The sequence below is a fragment of the Ochotona princeps genome, chromosome 27, assembly GCF_030435755.1.
Source record: "Ochotona princeps isolate mOchPri1 chromosome 27, mOchPri1.hap1, whole genome shotgun sequence".
In the NCBI taxonomy this organism is placed as follows: Eukaryota; Metazoa; Chordata; class Mammalia; order Lagomorpha; family Ochotonidae; genus Ochotona; species Ochotona princeps.
Window position 1 is genome coordinate 27920911 of NC_080858.1, and position 20102 is coordinate 27941012.

A 20102-nucleotide genomic window follows, 5' to 3' on the forward strand; every position below is an offset into this window, starting at 1 on the left:
TGGATTGGTCTTACAGTTCCTCTGTATTCATTTCTCAAAAAAAGACAGATGGTCAGCAGATACGTGTAGACATGCTCCATTTGACTGGCTGTCAGGGAAATGCAAATATGGACCACTGATAGAGTGGCTGTTTGCACTAAGATGGAAGGGAACAAGTACTGCTGAAGAGAATCCTTGCACATTGCTAGTTCACCACTGGAAAAGACAGCATGGGGAGTTCTCAGAAAACTAGAACTGGTACTGTCGCTGACCCAACAGTCCCAGTAATGGATGTATATCCAAAACGTACCAGGTTGTTACGTCAGAGACCATCCCCCATGTTAATTGTAGCACTGTTCCCAGTAGGCAAGATTGGAGTCCCCACAGTGTCCATTTTCAGATGAACATGTAAGACTGTAGTAGGGACATGCTGGAATACTCTCCAGCCATGAAACAGAGTGAAATCCTGAAACCTGCAGCAACACAGGTGGAGTCGTGAGTTAGGGCACCACAGTAAGTATAGTGAGTCAATGCAGAAAGACAGGTTGTGTGTTCCTCACCATCTGTAAGACCCAACCCCTTGGTCTGCACACAGGATGGTGATTCCTGAAGCTGGGGGTAGGGGCACAGGGCAGGCTGGAGCCCCCTGGCCAGGGTTACCTGAAAGGTACAAGTTCCAGGCCATGCTCTTGGAGCAGGCTGAAGAGAGCAACTCTGGGCCTGCTGTCCCCTGGTGACAGATCTAAAAGGCCATCCTGCCACCCTGAATGTGCATGACCATGGTTGATCAGGAAGACTCTTAGTGTTGTGAGAAGTAGACTTTGAAGAGAGACACACCTGGAGTGCTAGGGACAGCTGGGAATCCCCGTGCACTGGCCACTCAGGCATGGCCCCCAGATTGGAGTGCTCTTGGGCCACCAGGGGCTTCTCAGCGCCTTTGAGATATGAAGAGCAGTAGTGCCTCCTGCAACCATGACCATACTTGAGGGTGACCCTTAGCTGAGGTTCTAAGTACAGGGCTTGGTCTCAAGTGTTTGAGATGTGCAGAGCAGGATGGGATGCAGGAGGCCTCCCTCCACCGGGCACTCACTGTGTAGGGATAAGGATTGGGTAGCGTGTTGAGCCCAGATGTGGCTGCTAGAAAGGGTGCTGACTTGTACCTCTTCCTTCAAGGGAGGCACAGTGATCGGAAGTGCCCGGTGCAAGGACTTCCGGGAACGAGAGGGAAGGCTCCGAGCTGCCTATAACCTGGTGAAGCGTGGCATCACCAATCTGTGTGTGATAGGTGGTGATGGCAGCCTCACTGGGGCAGACACCTTCCGTTCTGAGTGGAGTGACCTGCTGAGTGACCTCCAGAAGGCAGGTGAGAGAGACATGGTGAAGAGTCAGGACCATGTGATTGTGTGCACATGTGTGTCAGTGCACACACCTTCCTTCCCTGTCATGCCCTGCCGTCCCTGCTCACAACACCCATGGCCCTGCCCTGCTGTCCCTGCTCACGACACCTGTGGCCCTGCCCTGCTGTCCCTGCTTGCGACACCCAAGGCCCTGCCCTGCCATCGCTGCTCGCGACACCCATGGCCCTGCCCTGCCGTCCCTGCTCGCGACACCCGTGGTCCTGCTCGCCCCTCATAGCATTGACTCCAGGCGTGCTTCTCATTATTAGGTAAGATTACAGCTGAGGAGGCCACCAAGTCCAGCTATCTGAACATCGTGGGACTGGTAGGCTCCATTGACAATGACTTCTGTGGAACGGACATGACCATTGGCACAGACTCTGCATTGCACCGTATCATTGAGATTGTGGACGCCATCACCACCACTGCCCAGAGGTGGGCACTAACTAGGGGCAGGCCATAGAGCTGGGGCTCCTTGAGTGAAGTATGTGTGCCAAGGTAACTGGCAGCCAGTTTTCTGGGGCTGGCCTGTGGTGCCTAGCTAGGGCACAAAAATGGCCCTGGTTCCTAAGTGTTGTGAGCGTTTGTTCTGACTGGCCTGCTATCCAGCCTGTGGCTCCTGGACGACTGCAGCAGGGTCTCCTAGAAGGGTCCCTGGATATTCCACAACTCAGCCTGCATGTCTTGCAGTGTTTGGCAGGGTGGCCTGGGTGTGTGAGTGAGTCCGTCTCTCTCTTGCAGTCACCAGCGGACATTCGTGTTAGAGGTGATGGGCCGCCACTGTGGGTAAGGTCTTGCCTAGTCCTGGTAGCGGGTCCTGCCCTTCCCCATCTGCTTACCATGGGGTCCCATCACTGCTGCCCCACTGTCCTCACGCTCTCTGCTGGGTTTGGCTCTGTCACAGAGGGATGTCAGGAGCCCAGTGCTCTGACTTTGCCCTGAGCACAAAGCAGAGGCTCCACAGGCCTGCTTCGGCTGTACGGATGTGGGAGACCTGCATGTGCAGTGAGTGTGAGTGCAGTGGCCCATCTGTTGTCCCAGGTACCTGGCCCTGGTCACCTCTCTGTCCTGTGGCGCCGACTGGGTCTTCATTCCTGAGTGCCCTCCAGAGGATGACTGGGAAGATCACCTTTGTCGGCGGCTGAGTGAGGTACGGGCACAGCCATCCCTTTCACACCCCATCACTGCGCCCTGTGCACAGGTCTTCTCATCACCACCTCTCCCTTGTTCCTGACCAGACTCGGAACCGGGGCTCTCGCCTCAACATCATCATTGTGGCTGAGGGTGCCATCGACCGGCATGGGAAGCCCATCACCTCAGAAGGCGTGAAGGATGTTAGTGTGAAGGGAGCAGTAGGGCACTGGCACCAAGGCTCTGTTCCTGGTGGTTTTTTTCCCCCGCCCCTGCCTTCCCTGTGGTTCTCTGGGTCCCAGCCTACCCTCCCTGGTGGTTCTCTGTGTTCTCTGCCGTCTCTGGTGGTTCTCTCTTTCCCCCAGCCACTGCTCCTCATCCCCACTGGACTGTTGTGGGAAGGAGACTCAGCGTACATTTCGCCTGGTTCCTACCTGCCTTCTCCCCTGACTTCGGTGAACCTGTCTGTGTGTGTCCTTGATTCTTCAGCTGGTGGTAAAACGTCTGGGCTATGACACACGGGTCACTGTCCTGGGACACGTGCAGCGAGGCGGAACACCATCGGCCTTTGACCGCATCCTGGTGGGTCCCCCATGTCTTCCCCAGAGAGGGCTTGCAGGGCCCACACTGCCCTGCCGTGACCTGGACACCTTCTCATACTCAAAAGGTTCACTCTTGTCCCAAAAATGAGGGCAGGTGCCAACTCCCCAAATTATGTCCAGGGGCCTGGCACTTTCAGGATCAGTGAAATTGCCCAACTTTTCTGCTCTCAGTTCTGTCTTTTATGGGAAGGAGATGAGTAAGAGGGATCTCATTTCTTTGGGTCCCTGAGCATGAGAGCATATAGTGGCTTCTGGTTTGAGGTGTAGCCAGTGGGGAGGAGCCCACTCCGTGCTTGGTTGTGGCCCCTTGAACTCAGCAGGCCTGATGTGTCCCACAGGGCAGCAGGATGGGTGTGGAAGCAGTGATGGCACTGTTGGAAGGGACTCCGGACACCCCGGCCTGTGTGGTCAGCCTGTCTGGTAACCAGGCTGTGCGCCTGCCGCTCATGGAGTGTGTCCAGGTGGTAAGTCCTGGGTGCTGATACAGGAGCAGAGGGGATACAGGGTCTCTGCCCTCACCCTCTCCTGTGGGATGTAGGGGTGGAGACGTGGGGTCTTTGCCCTTGCTCCCCCTACCTGTAAAATGCTCCCAAGGAGGACACAGGTCTTCCCCCTCTCACTACAGACACTCAACCCCCCCATACTCCCTGTGGGGGATGCATAATTCATCCTGAGTAGACCTAGAGCCTGTTTCCTGAACCAGCATGGGTTACTGGTTCTCTCCCCAGATTGTGGAAAAGGGCCAGGGAGTGGGGAACATTCTGTGTTCAGAACACAGTTGTGAGGCTGCACACCAGGGCCAGGGCAGTGGTGCAGGGCTGCTGGATACTCCTTCTGCTAGCCACTTGACTCTGAGACCAAGGGATCTGGCTTGGAACTGCTTCCCCAGCACTAGTCAGCTAACAGTGTCCGGTCAGCTGCTTCCCCCTGGGCTTCCTCAGCTGCACCCCCTATACTCCCTGTACCCCAGTGGAGGCTACCTTGAAGGCAGACCTGGGTATGGAGCTGGGGAGACACAATTGCCACCACTGCGTCAGTTCTGTAACTAGAGTGTCCTCTTAGCCCTTTTCTTTTGCTACTCATTACTCAGGGAATCTAGGGAAAGGAAGGTAACTTCTGTGACAGTGTTGGGGACCTGGGAAAGGTGGAGTACAGGACCCCGAGAGGGGCAGGGGTGTGGGGGCCCGCCCTGAACCTGCCTCACCTTGCTCCTCCTCAGACCAAAGATGTGACCAAGGCCATGGATGAGAAGAAATTTGACGAAGCCATGAAGCTGAGAGGCCGGTGAGGAAATGGCTGGACCATCTGCAGAAACCAAATGCCAAAGGGAGCCAAAAGCAGCCAGCCTAGGCCTAGAGAGGCACTCTTGTTTCCTCCTGGGCTGTACAGCCTTTATCTAGGGTGGTGGGTGGGGATGAGCAGGAGGCTGCGTGCCACTCAAAGGTGCTCCCCCATGGAGCAGCCTCTCACTGTTGTTCCTCTAGAGGCTCTGAGAGACACTGAGGCCGCTCTGCAGTCGCTATCTTGTCCCCCTCCTTGGTTAGATCAGGATAGCCCTGCCTATTGGCCATGGGAAATGAGTCCCAAACCACCCTCCCCTCTGTTTTCCACAGGAGCTTCATGAACAACTGGGAGGTTTATAAGCTTCTGGCTCATGTCAGGCCCCCTGTCTCCAAGGTACCACACCCTGGCCATGGCCTCCCCTGTACCCAGACTGTGTGACCTGCATCTTGCTGGGTCTCAGTCCCCATGCTTTGGTGTGTCCTGGGTGTCCCTGACCTGAGACCCCTGCTCAGTTTGGAGCAGGTGAGATTGTAAAGAATGGGCATCTGGCTTAATCCTTGGGGAATGGTCTCCCCATCCCCTAGAGCAGAGGCCCTGAATGACCAGGCCACTCTAGCACAGGTGCTCCAGGACCTGGGCTTGAGGGTGTGGCTCTGGAGGGTCTCTGCCAGCCTCTGTAGGATGAAGAATCTAGTAGGGGCCGACAGCCTGCTGTGTTCAGCCCTGCTGCCCACTGCCCTGCCTGGCTTTAGTCCTATGCTTTCTCCTGTGCAGAGTGGTTCGCATACAGTGGCCGTGATGAATGTGGGTGCCCCAGCAGCAGGAATGAATGCAGCTGTTCGCTCCACTGTGAGGATTGGCCTGATCCAGGGCAACCGGGTGCTGGTGGTGCACGATGGCTTCGAGGGCCTGGCCAAGGGCCAGGTATGACTCAGAGGAAAGGCGTATACACACCAGAGGTCCCAGGGCCAACACCAGGCAGGCTGCCTTGCCTTGTCCCTGCCCTGTCAGGGTCCAGGCTGAGGGAAGCTGTGCAGATCCTCCTGGCCCACAGCTTGCGTCATGCCTGCAACCATAGCAGTCTAAGTGAGCCATGAGGGCTGAGCTACCTGCTTGGGACAGGCCTGTGCTTGGCATTGCTGTCCCAGCAGGTAGCTCAGGTCGCAGGGAGGGGCCACATAGGCCCCTGGTGCTGTGGCCACCACTCAGCATGTGACCTTTTTCTGCAGATTGAGGAAGCCGGCTGGAGCTACGTTGGGGGCTGGACTGGCCAAGGCGGTTCCAAACTGGGCACTAAAAGGTGAGCAGCCTTGGACCCTTCAGGGGACATCAGTGATGCAGGCTGCTTGCCCACTGATGATATAAGTAGGCGGCTCTGCCCACTTAGTGCCTGGGTGGGTCTGTTGGGACAGGGTGAGTGGGGAAAGGAGTTCCAGCAGCCATTCTTGTCATCTTCTTCCCTGTCCCAACATCTCGCTGTGTTCCCCAAATCCTTATGTCATTCCTCCTCTGACTCCCATCCAACTAGGACTCTGCCCAGAAAGAGCTTTGAACAGATCAGTGCCAACATAACCAAGTTTAATATCCAGGGCCTAATCATCATTGGGGGCTTTGAGGTGAGTGCCCTCTTTGTATCATGATCGGGGCTCCAGGGTGAGTGCCCTCTCACTGCTACTCCTGGGGCTTCAGAGTAAGCACCCCCATTCCCATCACCATGGGATTTGGGGTGAGTGTCCCATCCCCACCTCATGCTGCCCACCACTACCCATTAGGCATACACTGGGGGCCTGGAGCTGATGGAGGGCAGAAAGCAGTTTGACGAGCTCTGTATCCCTTTCGTGGTCATCCCCGCCACGGTGTCCAACAATGTTCCTGGCTCGGACTTCAGCATTGGTGCTGATACCGCACTCAACACCATCTGTACGGTGAGAGCCTGCCAAGCCCACCCTTCCAGTGGGGATATGTGCATCCAAGTGAGGTCCAGGGAAGGGACTGGCTGTGTGCCCTGGTCCCAGTGAATGTCCATGTTTGACCAAAGGCCTTTCCTTATCTACAAGAGCACAGGCATCCATGTGTCAGGCACTTCCTCCTGCATAGCATTGCACAACAGTTCTGTATGTGGTTGGCAGAGGGCCTGTTGTCCCACATGCTGGGATAGCAGGGATCCACAGGGGCCTGATGGTTCCAGGGTTGGGTCCACAGAGAAGTGACGCAGGCTCCCTGGTCCCTGCAGACATGTGACCGTATCAAACAGTCGGCTGCAGGCACCAAGCGCCGTGTGTTCATCATTGAGACCATGGGTGGCTACTGTGGCTACCTGGCCACCATGGCAGGGCTGGCAGCTGGTGCCGACGCCGCCTACATCTTTGAAGAGCCTTTCACCATCCGGGACCTGCAGGTAGACCTACAGCCCGCCTTGTCCCTCCCAGCCACCTGTAGCAGCCTGTGGTGGGACCTCTAGGGCATGGGTCTGTCCTAGCAGGGCCTCTCCATGGCACCTCCCATAGCTATGCTGCTCTGTTGAGCCACAGCAGAGCTGTCTTGCACACTGAAGCTGAGGCTGAGGCCCTCAGTCGGCAGGTGCCCTGCTGCCAAATCTACGCGTGGCCTGCCCCTTCACCTGATTCATGGAGGACCGCAGAGTCCTTACCCACAGAGCCCACAGTGTGGGTCAGCAGCTGAGGGGTCTCCTAGTGTAAGATGCCGGACAGCCCCGCTGCTATACCCCTTACCCACATCCAAACCCCTCCAGCCTGCTGCCTGCCAGCTATGCAGTGCCAGTGATGGGGCTGCCCAGGGTCTGCCTGAAGAATCTGGAAGGGGCAGAGCTCAGGCTGAGGTTGCCAGAACCCCGGGCCACCCGCATGCCTTCCCAGCTCCCACCAGGCCTGGCTAACATCTGTTTCCAGGCGAATGTTGACCATCTTGTGCAGAAGATGAAGACGACTGTGAAGAGAGGCTTGGTACTCAGGTCTGGTTCCTGGGAATGAGGAAGGTGGACCTTGGCCCTAACCCACAGACTGGTTTGGGGGCGGGTAGGATTCCTGGTTGGGGCTCCCTGAGGAGTATATATGGAGCCCTGGGGAGTGGGAGTGGGAGTAGGATATCAGGTTTGGCCCTTCTTGGCAGAAACGAGAAGTGCAACGAGAACTACACCACGGACTTCATCTTCAACCTGTACTCGGAGGAGGGGAAGGGCATCTTCGACAGCAGAAAGAACGTGCTGGGTCATATGCAGCAGGTGGGGAGGCTGTGCTGTGCAGTCATGGAGAGGGCCCTGCCCAGGCTGGGGCACTGCACATCAGTCAGCCCTGCAGAGGGCCTGGCCTGTGCTGGGGTGCCATGCCATCAGGCAGGGCTTCCCTAAGGTGATTGTGGCCTGTTACAGACTGCACCCCGACCCAGGGTGGCTGTCAGCTGTGGCCCCTCACCCCAAAATAGCAGAAATGCCACTGAAGGGCTCCCTGGCCTTTGGCCAAGGTGAAATGTAACGATGACCCTGCACTTGACTGAGTCATCTCCACAGAAGACGGGGTGCTTTGGAGAGAAGCTTTCTGGGTGGTGTAGGAGCTTCTCCCTGGTCCAGGCTCATGTGTGAGGAGCCTGTGATTTCCAGGCGACAGGAGAACCAGTCCCAACACCTACCCCTTCCCCATCAGGTCCCACTTGGGGCCAGGGAGGGCCATTAGCCCAAGGGCAGGGGCTATTCCTGAGCTCAGGCCATCTGTAACATTTCCTGTCCTCCTGAGGGACAACAGGGGAGCCCAGTGGCATTGCCAGTGATGACTGAGCTAAGGGAGTGGGTGTGACAGCCAGCAGCCCTGCCCCTTCCATTCCTGCTGGTTCTCACGTGTGTTCATGTGTCCCTCTCCACGTTCCTTGGAGCCCTTCCCCTGCCACTTACGTGATCTCTGTCCAGGGAGGGAGCCCAACTCCCTTCGACAGGAACTTTGCTACTAAGATGGGCGCCAAGGCTATGAACTGGATGTCTGGGAAGATTAAAGAGAGTTACCGCAACGGTAGGTGGCATGGGGTGGATGCCCTCTCAAGAGGGACTGGTCCTGAGGTGCCCAGCTGACAGCCACCCTTGCTGTAGGACGTATTTTTGCCAACACTCCGGACTCAGGCTGTGTCCTGGGCATGCGGAAGAGGGCTCTGGTCTTCCAGCCTGTGACAGAACTGAAGGACCAGACAGACTTTGAGTGAGTTCACTGCCATGCTCTGCAGCTCTGCTGTCCTCCCTGACTGTGCTCTGCAGCTCTGCTGTCCTCTGCTATCCTCCCCGGCCACTGCCAACCACACTCTTCTTTTAAGAGGAACACTGTCGTCTGACCCATTCTAGATGCAATGCCCAGGCCTCCTGCCCATCCTTATCCCTTGGGCCTCTGGTAGAAGCTTACCAGGTGCTGAGCAGTGCCCTCACCAGCCCCCTTGCTCCTCTCCAGGCATCGTATTCCCAAGGAGCAGTGGTGGCTGAAGCTGAGACCAATCCTCAAAATCCTAGCCAAGTATGAGATAGACCTGGACACCTCAGAGCATGCTCACCTGGAGCACATCTCCCGGAAGCGGTCTGGGGAAGCTGCTGTCTAGCCTGGAACCAGGGACAGGGCTGTCTGATGGCACTGGAGCTCTAGTTGCACCCCTTCCTGCCTCATAGCTCTTTAGTCACTAGAAACCCTTTCCCCTGCACGGGAGGCTGCTCAGCGCTACTGGGAACAGGGTGGAAGCTCCAGGCGGCCCCAGCCTCGGCTGTCACCAAGGAGGACTCCTGTAGTGTTCCTGCTGGACCCTGTGGTGAAACCCCCCCTTAACATAAGCTTTATTTATTTTTTTGTGATAATCAAGTATTTTGGCTCCTCTATCACCTATGGTGCAGTGACACAAACTACATAAATAAACTCCAGCTGGCCGCTGTGCCCCGGCTCGCCTGCTGTCTTCTCTCAGCCCCTGTACCAGCCCAGCCCATGGGTCCAGCCTGTGGTCTTCAGTGCACGTGACTCTGCCTCCTAGCAGTCTCTTCTCTAGCCCATGTGTCCCATAGCACAGCACATTGAGCTGCCTCCGTGGCCCAGACCCTCACCATCAGCAGTGTCCATGTCCTTTCCAGCCTAGTGTGAGAAGGGTGGGAAAACAGGTGTGTCCCATGCATCCCTTCTGGCTGGGAAGGTGGCTCCTGCCATGAAAACCAGCATCCAGATGAGAAATTAAAGCCAAATGTCCCTTGCCTGTTTCTGTGGGGAAGAGGAATGAATAGCAGACGTTAAGGGCTGTTTTAGGCCTGTTACATCACTGAATCCCACAAGTAGCTTGGTGGTGGGAGGGAGGCAGCTCCTCTCACAAGAGGACCTTGGGGCTTGAGGACTCAGTAGGGTCTGCCAGCCATGCAGTCTTTCAAAAAACTGGATCTCAGACTTAGTTCTGATTTCAAATCTGCAGCAGTTTGTTTTTTCTCAAATTCAAATGCCATGAGGCTATGACACTGAGTGAAAGCAGCTCAGGCACAGTGCACCAGTGTGTCCAGCGCTAACTGCTGTGAAAGGACAGGCTCTTTTTCCAGTCTTTAATTCTAGAGTCACTTGACAGGGAGGGCTGTGTCACAGTGGCAAGCTACTCAGAAGACCAGCAGCAAGCTTGGGACTGAAATGTGGCCTAGGAGAAAGCTGCCCAGAGGAAACCCTAGGCAATGTGTACTGTTCTTCCACAGTCATAAATGAGTGGGACCCCACATGTGGTACACAGGTGAATAGCCACTTGTGACTCTGGCCTTCTACTTGGGAGTGCTGGTTCAAGCCCTGCTGCTCCACTTTCAATCCACCTTCCTGCTAATACACCTGCAAAGGCTGAAGATGATGACCCAGGGACTTCATTTGCTGCTGTGACCTGGATGGAGTTCTGGCTTTGATCTGGCCCAGCCCTGACTGTTGCAGGCATTTGGGGAATGAACCAGCAGATAAACATCTCTGCCAAACTGCCTTTTAACTAAACCTTTAAAGAGTAAATATATTTAAATCCTAAGTAAAGATGAAGTCAACGATTAGCCATCAACAACACAAGTAATCATGAATAACTGAGAAAATAGGCAACATCTTTCCCCATGTGGACAAAGTGTTTTCCTCTTCCCACACTCTTTTTAAGTATGTGAAGCAAGTCAGGAGCTCCTAAATCCCTAGTTGCTCTCATCCAAGCTGGATGTAACAACTACTACCAAAGTAGTGGCTATCATTCCTGGTGCCATTGAAGCAGCTGCCACTGTGGCTCGGGGCAAAGCTGGCCCAGACAGAGAAGACCAGGCCAGGCCTGAGGGATGAAGGGAGTGCAGAAACGTAACAACTATAGAAATTATCAAATGTGCCTTTTGAACTATTTATTCTCGTTGTAAAGGACATAAACATCAATGGCAAAGGACAAATGCAGACCACACTATTCCAAGTTAGTTGGCAGCAGATCCCACTCAATTGCCTTAAAAAGTTTCTTCAAATTTGCACACAGGTCATCTAAGTTCAGTGGGGATTTGATACCCTAGGAACATAGAAAAGAACAGTGTCAGTGGCCACATATTCACTGAAACACACTGGGGTAGGCAGCCACCATGAGGCTTCTGTATACTCTTCCTCACTCTTCACCTGCACCTCACCCATTGTGATCACCACAAAGCAGAATCCCAGACAAGGCAACAAACACCGAGAGAGCAAGCTTTCCACAGGGAATGCAGGTGGCCATGGGAGACGGAGCCAGGCCACACCTTTCCTCTCTACCACAAGCACATGGCATACAGTACTGGGAGGGCCATGGTGCCAGAGGCACTGGAAGTATTAGAAGAAAAATTTCCAGGGCTTAAAGATTCTAAGCTCCCACAGAGCCTCTGTTTTGTGGGAAGCAGCAAGGTACGTTTTCTGAAGTAGAACTGCCAAACTAGCCCAAGCCCTAGGCATTCCCACAGCACTGAGGCAGAGGGCTGCTGATAAGGGCAAGGAGATTGTCCCTCCTGAGAGCCCTGCATGTCTTCATCCTGGAGCTGAACTGTACATTCCAGAAACTTCTTCCCATATCAATGGAAAGCTCCCTGCAAGTTTCTGGCTTGTTACCTCATGCCCCCAAAGGAACCCACACCTCTTGATATTCTCTCTGCTCCTAGAGACTCAGGGGTAAGCACTGCTGACTCTCCAGAATGGAAGGAAGGGCCCTATTCTTTGGCGGGGTGTACTATAAGAAGCCACGTAAGCAATGAACAGAAAACAAAAGTGAGAATTGCTTTGGTTGCTTGCTTTGGGTGGAGGGAGGTGGCATGGCGTTGCTGCTGTGGTGTCTTGCCTTGAAACCTATAAAACACAACAGGAGCTAGGCTGTTCTGTGCTGCCCACAGGCGGTGCCGGCTACTGTAGCAGCAGCAGGTACTCCTTCAGGGATGCCGGCAGTGGGAGGCCCTTCACTGCTTCGGGCAGGTACTGCAGGCCCAGGCTGCGGCGCACAGCGTAGCGAGACAGTGTCTTTAGGGTTCCGGGGGCTGAGCACAGCACGGTCAGCTTCTCACACAGCTGCTGGTCTCGGGCCACTTCTCGTGGCATGGCGCCATTCTTGCGCAGTTCAAAGTGCCCCACTGCCCTGTGCAGCAGCTCGAAGCAAGCATCCTCCTTCTCAGTGCCGAGCCCCCTGACCAGCAGAGCCACAAGGCGCGAGATGGGAGTCTGGCCTTTGAGGTTGATGACTCTGACCTCCGCGCCATAGTCGAGAAGGATGCTCACACTCTCCAGATTGCCCTTCATGGCAGCCCAGCTGAGTGGCGTATCATTGTTGTAGTCCAAGGCATTCACTGTGGCCCCGCTCTCCAGGAGGGCACGCACGCATTCGGCGCTGTTCTTAAAGGCAGCCCAGTGCAGCGGGGTGTCCCTGTTGCCATCCAGCGCGTTGGGGTCTGCGCCATACTCCAAGAGCACCTCCACGCAGGCCTCGTCCTTCTCGGCCGCATAGTGCAGGGCCGTGCGGTGGTAGCCGTCCAGCGCGTTCACCTGTGAGAGGGAGTAGCAAGGTCACCAGGACAGTGGCTGCTAGTAGAGCCCCCTGCAGGTACTACCCATGGTCATGCTCTCAGCATGCAAGGTGGCCACAAGCAGTGGAGGTGCAACAGGACAAGGACCACTTAGCCCCCCAGTCCAGTGCACCTCCCACTAGCCACAAGGAAGGCTGTGGTTGTCCTGCAGCTCATGTCAGCCACAACCAAAATTACCATAGCCAAAGCCCACATGCACAGCTGTGAGGGCTCACAGAAAACACATCATGACAAAGCCACATGTGGTTTCAAAGGTTCTGCATCAATATGGAGTTAATTTCATGACCTCTGGCAAGCTGCCTCATATAGAATCACTGGGTGGGTGCAAACAGCAGCCATAGCCCCTCTTTAGGTAGGGTGTCCCAAGCAAGCTGACAGGGATGCAGTGTCAGAATGATCTGGATGACACACAAGCATGAACAAGTCTCAAAACGCCAGCCAGGACCACGGAGCTAGCAGCTTAAATCCAGGGGAAAGAGACAAAGGGAGGAAGCAGGCCCCATATGCCGAGGCCAGGAGGCCACCAGGGTTGGATGGAGAGTGCCCAGGCAGAAGCACTGCCCCTATACCCAACACCCTGAAAACCCAGCAAGTCCCAGAGAGTAGACAGATGCTGCCAGGTTGACAGCAAGACACAGCTGCTGGGCAGATGACCCAGAATTCCACATAAGGGACTTGAGCATCAGGGATCTCGAACCTTAGGGCTCAATAGTCCAGATACTGAGGGACAACCCCAATTACCATCCATTTGTTTTAATACTAGCACTGCCAATATCAGTGGAAGTAACAGGGTGACAGTGAGGGGAGACACATGAAGGTGGGGTCACAGTGAGGTGCTGGTGTGCGGGTAAGGGGAGACACGTGAAGGTAGGGTCACAACAGAGCACTGGTGTGTGGGTCCAAGGTTACCTCGGCCCCTTTCTCCAGGAGCAGTTCGGCACAGTCGGCGTCCGACACCATACAGGCACAGTGAAGGGGCCTCAGGGTGCCATGGCTGCAGTTCACGTCAGCACCCTGTGGGACAGCACACTGGGTCAGTGGGCTTTGCTCTGCCTGTCCAAAACTGAACTTTGCTGGTAATGTGAACCTACTCCTGGTTCCTGCTTTCCATTTGTGCTCAGCGAAGAAATGACACCATGGCCATGTCCCAGCAGTCTGCCCAAGGCCCTGAGTGACTCTCAGTGGCAAAGCTGGAGTCAGAACATGGCAGCATCTCCACTGCTGAGTTTTCTGAGGCCACCAGATCCGAGTACAGCCATCTACAGCTGTATTGTACCACTTGACTGTGAAGCAGCTATAGTACTTAGTCTGGGCTATCCATGAGGACCCTAAAGCATCCAAGTTACCATTGCTGTGCATCTTTTAAGGCCTAGAAAGGTTTCCCACAACTTCCCATCAACAGGAGTAACATGCAGAATGGGATACTCAAGCTCTCAGGACACCAGCCACCCACAGCTTAGTGAGCAACTGGGGAAAGCCAGCAGTTAAGATGGTTTCCTCTGTAACCTCCAGGCACCTCCAGGGTTAATGCCACAGAACCAGGAGGAGCAGTAATCACTCCTATGGAGGGTGGGATGTCCTTGCTTGGGCAGGAAGGACAGCACACCCTTTAACAACCCCTAAGAACAGGAGTCGGAAATCTCTCAGGAGATTGAAACGCGACAGGCAGGGACAAAGTTTGGAGTCACCCACAGGAAGCCGCACTTCCCAGGGCCTACGTAGCACTCTGCCTCCTTGACAATCAAATGACCCGTTTCCCAGGATGGAATGCCCCTAATTGGGACCTGGAGGTGCTTTCCTGTAGGTACTCCCTTCTCAGGCTCAGGCAAAGCCAGGCCACTGGGAGAGAAGCCCTCCCTGCCCTGCCTTTCACCTCTCTGTCCACTCTATCCCTGACAGTGTGTATGTGATTCCCTCACGTTATAAATAAAGTTCAGTACAAAACAAAAGAGGTACTCGGAATGCTGCACCTACTGGAGCACTCTGCTCCTGGTCCCTGCTGCCCACTACACACCTGCAGGACACACCACTGGGAATGCTAGGGGAGGAACCATTACAGGCTGTGACCTGGCCCAGCTCCAGCTGCGGAGCAAATTCAGGGATTAAAACAGAGGACATGGGCTCTTTCTGTGCCTCTCAAATCAACCAAAATGAAGTGCAGTTTTGGGGACAGAACAAAGGAAATCTGGTGTGTGATGTCCCCCCAGCAGGGACAAAAGCTCAAGGGTCTGAGGCCACCTCATTTGGCGAGCAGCAGGCCAAAACTCCGAGCCCAGTGGTGTCACATGTGCCACAGCCAGGAAGCTCATCCTGAACAGAATTCAAGAAAAACACACTGTGCCTAGTGAGAGGGAGGGAAGGCAGACACAGGAGAAAGTGCATTCTAATGGTCAAGTTGACAAGCTCCCGGAAACCCTGGAGGCTGCGTGCTCCCCAACAGCATCTGCCAGAGCTGACCAGCAGCTCTCCCGGTCCCCCACTGCCCAAGGGGCCGCCATGACTCACCCCTCGGATGAGGTCCTCAACGTTGTCGTGTGGGAAGGAGCGGATGGCGGCAATGGTACGGATCAGGCGCTCCGAGAGCGAGTACTTGCTCTGAATGCTCTGCATGATGTACCACATGCTGGAACTCATGGGGCTGGCCAAGGCATGAGCATGCTCCACGGGGCCTGCAAGACAGCAGTGCAGCGTTGGCCTGCGGGGGTGCTAACATCCAGAGGCCTGGAGGTGCCAGGGAACTGCTCTCTGAGCCCTGAGCCAGCCGGCGCTGTGGTCTGCTCTGCATCTGAGCTGTGGGGGAAGCCAGCACCGGCCCTCCTCCGACACTGGCTGCTACTGACTGGGCGCCTGGCGGTGAGGCAGGGCCAAAGGCCCTGCACACAGTGTCTGTCTGAGCAAGGCATCCCTGAGACCTCCGGTCTGCAGCAGAGCTGAGGGAAAAGGTCGGAGGCCCAAGGGGCATCCTGCCCAACAGTTACGTACCCTCGAGGCCGGATTTGGGTTTGAGGAAGTGAGATTTAAAGTGAATTAGAAGGGCCTGGAGGCGTGGCCTAGCAGCAAAAGTCCTCACCTTGAACGCACTGGGATCCCATATGGACGCCGGTTCTAATCCTGCCAGCTCCACTTTCCATCCAGCTCCCTGCTTGTGGCCTGGATGGCCTAAAGCCTTGGGACCCTACACCGATGTGGGAGACCTGGAAGAAGTTCCTGGCTCCTGGCCCCGGACTGGCGCAGCACCGGCTGTTGCACTCACTTGGGGAGTGAATCATTGGACGGAAGATCTTCCTCTCTGTCTCTCCTCCTCTCTGTATATCTGACTGTGTAATAAAATAAAGTGAATAATAAATAAATAAATAAAATAAATAAAGTGAATTGAAGACTCCAAGCCGACAACCACAACAGGATACTCTGGGGCTCGCGAAGGGAAGTAAACGCAATCCCGAGAAATGCCTTCTAGATCACATTTTCTCTGCTCAGACAGCGCGCCCGGCCCGCCTCGCGTGAGACCAGGGACTCCGGACTCCGGGGCCCCGGGATCGAGCCAAAGCACTCCGGCCGCCTGCTCGAGCCGCCCCCGGCCCGGAACGCGCGGCGGCCTCGAGGGTCCGCACGGCGTAGCGGGGTTGGCCGCACGCCCGCCCCGCACCGACGCCGCACTCACCAGGCCCGGGCCGAGGTGGTTCCCGACAGCCGCTTTCAAGCGTGACCCGGAAGCACAAGTGTCACCAGCGACCCCTGTGGACCGGACGGGGCCGACCGGGACGCGCGCCTGCGCACTGGCTGCGGCGAGCCTCCTGGTCGCTCAGCGCAAACCCGATCCGGTGAGATTTCCCGGCGCGGCGCCGGAGGCTCTGCGCAGGCGCACTGCGAGCCTCCTCCCGGTCCCGGGGTTCGGCTGCCCCGGGGCTCTGCGGCCGCGCATGCGTGCTCTGGGCCTGGCGGTCGCCACTCCGCCGCTGCCTTCGTTCGGCCGCGGTCTCATCCCGCGTCGCGTTCCTCAGCCGTCTGGGCGTCCCCGGGGCTCCGACCTGAGGCCGCGCGCCGAGCCCTCCTCCCCTGCCGCCGCCATGGCGGGTTCACACGTGGCGCTCCGGGCGCCTGTTTGGAAGCAGCGCTGACCCTGGAGTGGCTGCCTTCCCGGCCGGCAGGTGTCCGCTTGAGGAGGCTTGACGGATGCGCCTCGGTGACATGAGCTGGAGGGTTTTGACTTAAAGGGGCCATTAAAGAACTGTCCGTAATCAAAGCGTGAAAGGGGGAATTTTCCTAGTTTTCCTTTTAGGAATGGAAGGAGGGCCAGGATTAATCGAACAGGTAACAAGAAGATGCTTAACGGAGAAATGACTTTTTTCTGTTTCAAACAGAAAAGTTTATTTGCGAAGGGACCAGGTAAGGAGGGAAGGGAAAGGGGAAGCACCTCCGGAAAGGAAGGCAGGAGGTGGGGTGCCTCTCAAAAGAGGAGGGAGAGACACCACGAAATGACTTTACTAATCTATAACTAAGGCCATCATCCACACTTTCAGGTGACACGTTTTGAGTAAGAATAATACACAGCCTTTTATACCCTGAAAGAACCCGGGTGTCATATAAAGCTTTCCTTAATTCTTATTTTGTGTGAAGCTGGCAATTCTTAGAATAGTTTTTCTTTTGTTAGCAAAACTGAAAAAAATAAGGGAGAAGACATTAACAGAGTCTTGGGTATGCTTTGATTTGTTACTTGCAATTCATGGGCATGGACAGGAAGAGGGAAAGAGGAAAAGATGTATTGAGGCCAGGGGTGCTCTCTTCTATTATGTGTAACCACAGGGAGACATAAACGAGAGAGAGCACCAGATAGTTCGATCCGCTGGTCTGCTCTGTTCCGAGGTTAGACACAAGCCAAGGTGTTCCTGGTTTGCAAATAGCTCCCTTGTCCACAGATGCACTCAGCTGCTTCACTGCCCAATAAAAGTACACAGAAGACAGAGGCTGATACTGTTGTGTAGCATGCGAGTTCTGCACCTGCAGCGCTGGCATCTCAGATGGGCACTGGGTCCTAGGGACCCCAGAGGCGGGGGGGGGGGGGGGGGTGGGGGTGGGTGGGGGCAGGTAAATGGCCGCACTGCCAGCATGGTGTCCGAGCTGCCTCTGCAGTGCTCCCTGGAGGTCAGGTAGGGTGCGACACCTCCTGCTTCCATTTATTCTTGGAGTGGTGGGTGCTCTTGGTGGCCAATTCACGCATGCATCTGTCCAGTCACTCAGCACTCTCCAAGTCCCATTCCTGTGCTGAAGATATAACCGAGAATCAGCAAAACATAGTCCCTGCTCCGTGGAAATGAGGGTGTGGGAAGGAGCGTGATATAAATGGTCACCAAAGTGCCAAATGCTCACAAGGGCGATGACTGCAAAAGCAGCCTCTGCAATCACATGGATGTCCAACCGTCAAGGCACGGTGCCAGGAGAGGACCTCTGCCAGGAGAGGACCATCCGGGTCAGCAGGATGAGGCGGAGGTGACTTACCTCGCCCTGGGCCATGTGCAGTCACTGAAGGGAGGGATTGCAAGAATGTCCTCAGGGGGATGGGAGCCATGTTTGTCATCTATCACAGGCATTCTGTTCCTGCAGCTGGAAGGACTCAGCAAGTGGCATGGATGGTAAATGACACAGGCTGCAGCAGGCCTCCTTCAGACTCCCTGAACATGGGCCTGGGAGTGGCAGACATGACCTCAGCAAAGGTGTGGACCAGCGTAGAGTGAGGCCGAGAAGGTGGGAAGGTGAGAGGAAAGAGGCCAGATCATCTCAGCTCCAGACATTACAGCCATTTGAGGGAGGGAACCAGAAGATAGAAGATGTCTCTCTCTTTCTTCTTTTCTCTCTGTAAATACCTTTGAAAAAGATCTTTTTTTTTTTTTTTTAGATTTATTTTATTTTTATTGGAAAGTCAGATATACAGAGAGAAGGGGAGACAGAAAGACCTTCCATCTGATGATTCACTCCCCAAGTGAGCGCAATGGCCAGTGCTATGCTGATCCGAAGCCAGGAGCCAGGAACTTCTTCCAGGTCTCCCACACAGGTGCAGGGTCCCAAGGCTTTGGGCTGTCCCCGACTGCTTTCTCAGGCCACAAGCAAGGAGCTGGATGGGAAGTGGAGCTACCGGGATTAAAACCGGCACCCATATGGGATCCCGGCGCGTTCAAGGCAAGGACTTTTGCTGCTAGGCCACGCCGCCGGGCCCGAAAAAAATCTTTAAGATACAAAAACAAGCCTAAGACAGAAGCAGAGAGTTTTAACAAAAATCCATGCAAGGAACCCTTAAAACATGCTTACCTCAAAACAGAAAGGCAATCTACATCACATGGAATTAGCATTCCTAACTGTGCTGACAGGAATTCAAAAGCCTGTGAGCTCACTCTTGCATCAGCACTGTGAGGGAAAAGACACAGAAACACCCCAGATATCCATCAATGGGGAGGCACAAGGTGGAACATTATGAAGCTATCAACATGACGAGGAGTATTCTGATGTTTCCTTTAGAATCACTACCATAATCTATTATGGTACCTTCTCTTTCTGCAAAATGAAGCAGTGGGAGGACAATCAAAAATTGAGTAATAATAGCATCTAGGGGCTGGCATTGTCCTGCAGTTGTAGTCGGTCAAGCAGCCACCTGCTTCCCATATGGACATACATTTCTGTCTTGGCAATTTCCTGCTAATGACCTGGGAAAAACAGCAGATGATGGTCCAAGTATTTGGACCCTGTCACTCACAGGGGGAGACCTGGGTAAAGTTCCTGGCTCTGGCCTGGCCCAGAGCTGACTGCTGTAGCCATTTGTGATAGAAGAGCTTTCTCTCTGTAACGCTTTCAAAATAAACAAATCAGTCTTTAAGCTTTACATGTAGTTTTGGCTTTGCAATCAGGCAATCATCTCATGTATGCATCAAGTCAATCAAAAAGAGGCAAAAATAGCAATCCCCAAACCTGGAAATAAGTGGGATAAGTAACTCTAGGTATATATGAGCTTGGCTACAAAACCTAGAAGAAAGATTTTTTTTTCAATGACATTGGAACATGGCACTGCCCTCCTTACACACTGTATGAACGAATGTCCAGAAACCTGCCACCTTCCCCACCGTGGCTGTCTTCACATAAGGGCAACCTCCTGCACACCTGAAATCACCTCTAGACCACTTCTAATGCCAAATACAATGTAAACACCCTATAGGTGGGTGTTGTGCTTTATTTAGCTTAAGGAATAATAAACTCAGCACAGAAGCTAATGTTTGAATAGTTCTGATCTGTGGTTGGTTGAATCCACAAATATGGAAATAAGAGAGATGAGCATGCAACTATTTTGCATGTTTTACAGGGAAAAACAAGTAAACACAGTGTGAAAATTGCCCTAAATTCCTACCATATGCCCATTCAGGAACTCAGGAAAGAGAAACACCAGTTTCAAAGCACAGCAACCTTCACACTTGGAACCCCCTTTCTTGGGTAGCTACCAACCTTATGGTCACAGGGTACTTCTGAGACCTACTGCAGCAGAACAGGCATGTAAATCAGGAGTTCTTTCCTGAAGATAAAGTATAGAGAGCATGCCGTTTTTGAACAAGTGTGACCGGGGATTGGTGGATGGGAGGGATTGCATTGAGCTGGCGTGCTGATAATCTGGGCCTCAGCACC

At 54.5% G+C, this 20102-nt stretch overlaps 2 protein-coding genes across 4 annotated transcripts in view; one reads left to right on the forward strand and one right to left on the reverse strand.

Annotated features, from left to right (window-relative positions):
* Nucleotides 1-9309, forward strand: part of PFKM (phosphofructokinase, muscle) — a 28921-nt gene extending 19612 nt beyond the window's left edge. For all 3 annotated transcript variants that reach the window (XM_004597847.3, XM_058656100.1, XM_058656099.1), the window contains 19 exons: nucleotides 1153-1342; nucleotides 1646-1811; nucleotides 2118-2162; nucleotides 2418-2526; nucleotides 2615-2710; nucleotides 2997-3089; nucleotides 3448-3573; nucleotides 4329-4393; nucleotides 4723-4786; nucleotides 5168-5317; nucleotides 5623-5693; nucleotides 5922-6009; nucleotides 6166-6318; nucleotides 6627-6791; nucleotides 7303-7364; nucleotides 7523-7634; nucleotides 8313-8412; nucleotides 8490-8595; nucleotides 8839-9309. In XM_004597847.3, the coding sequence (XP_004597904.2) occupies nucleotides 1153-1342; nucleotides 1646-1811; nucleotides 2118-2162; nucleotides 2418-2526; nucleotides 2615-2710; nucleotides 2997-3089; nucleotides 3448-3573; nucleotides 4329-4393; nucleotides 4723-4786; nucleotides 5168-5317; nucleotides 5623-5693; nucleotides 5922-6009; nucleotides 6166-6318; nucleotides 6627-6791; nucleotides 7303-7364; nucleotides 7523-7634; nucleotides 8313-8412; nucleotides 8490-8595; nucleotides 8839-8983 (2106 nt within the window). In that variant the 3' untranslated portion in view covers nucleotides 8984-9309. The remainder of the gene's footprint in view (nucleotides 1-1152; nucleotides 1343-1645; nucleotides 1812-2117; nucleotides 2163-2417; nucleotides 2527-2614; nucleotides 2711-2996; nucleotides 3090-3447; nucleotides 3574-4328; nucleotides 4394-4722; nucleotides 4787-5167; nucleotides 5318-5622; nucleotides 5694-5921; nucleotides 6010-6165; nucleotides 6319-6626; nucleotides 6792-7302; nucleotides 7365-7522; nucleotides 7635-8312; nucleotides 8413-8489; nucleotides 8596-8838) is intronic.
* A 1457-nt stretch (nucleotides 9310-10766) lies between these two features.
* ASB8 (ankyrin repeat and SOCS box containing 8) lies at nucleotides 10767-16236 on the reverse strand. Its single transcript, XM_058656105.1, has 4 exons — nucleotides 16102-16236; nucleotides 14946-15109; nucleotides 13350-13454; nucleotides 10767-12399 (listed from the first exon to the last, which is right to left on the reverse strand). Exons 2-4 carry the CDS (start codon nucleotides 15072-15074, stop codon nucleotides 11767-11769), a joined length of 867 nt encoding a protein of 288 aa, XP_058512088.1. The 5' UTR covers nucleotides 15075-15109; nucleotides 16102-16236; the 3' UTR covers nucleotides 10767-11766.
* Nucleotides 16237-20102: the final 3866 nt, after the last annotated feature.

What these genes read in the sequence shown, in the direction of transcription:
- ASB8 (XM_058656105.1), bottom strand. Translation starts at nt 15,074, where the DNA reads ATGAGTTCCAGCATGTGGTACATCATGCAGAGCATTCAGAGCAAGTAC. An exon ending in TTGAGGACCTCATCCGAGGG is followed by an intron (nt 13,455 to 14,945) that starts GTGAGTCATGGC and finishes GCTGTCCCACAG; the next exon opens with GGTGCTGACGTGAACTGCAG. An exon ending in TCCTGGAGAAAGGGGCCGAG is followed by an intron (nt 12,400 to 13,349) that starts GTAACCTTGGAC and finishes TCCCTCTCACAG; the next exon opens with GTGAACGCGCTGGACGGCTA.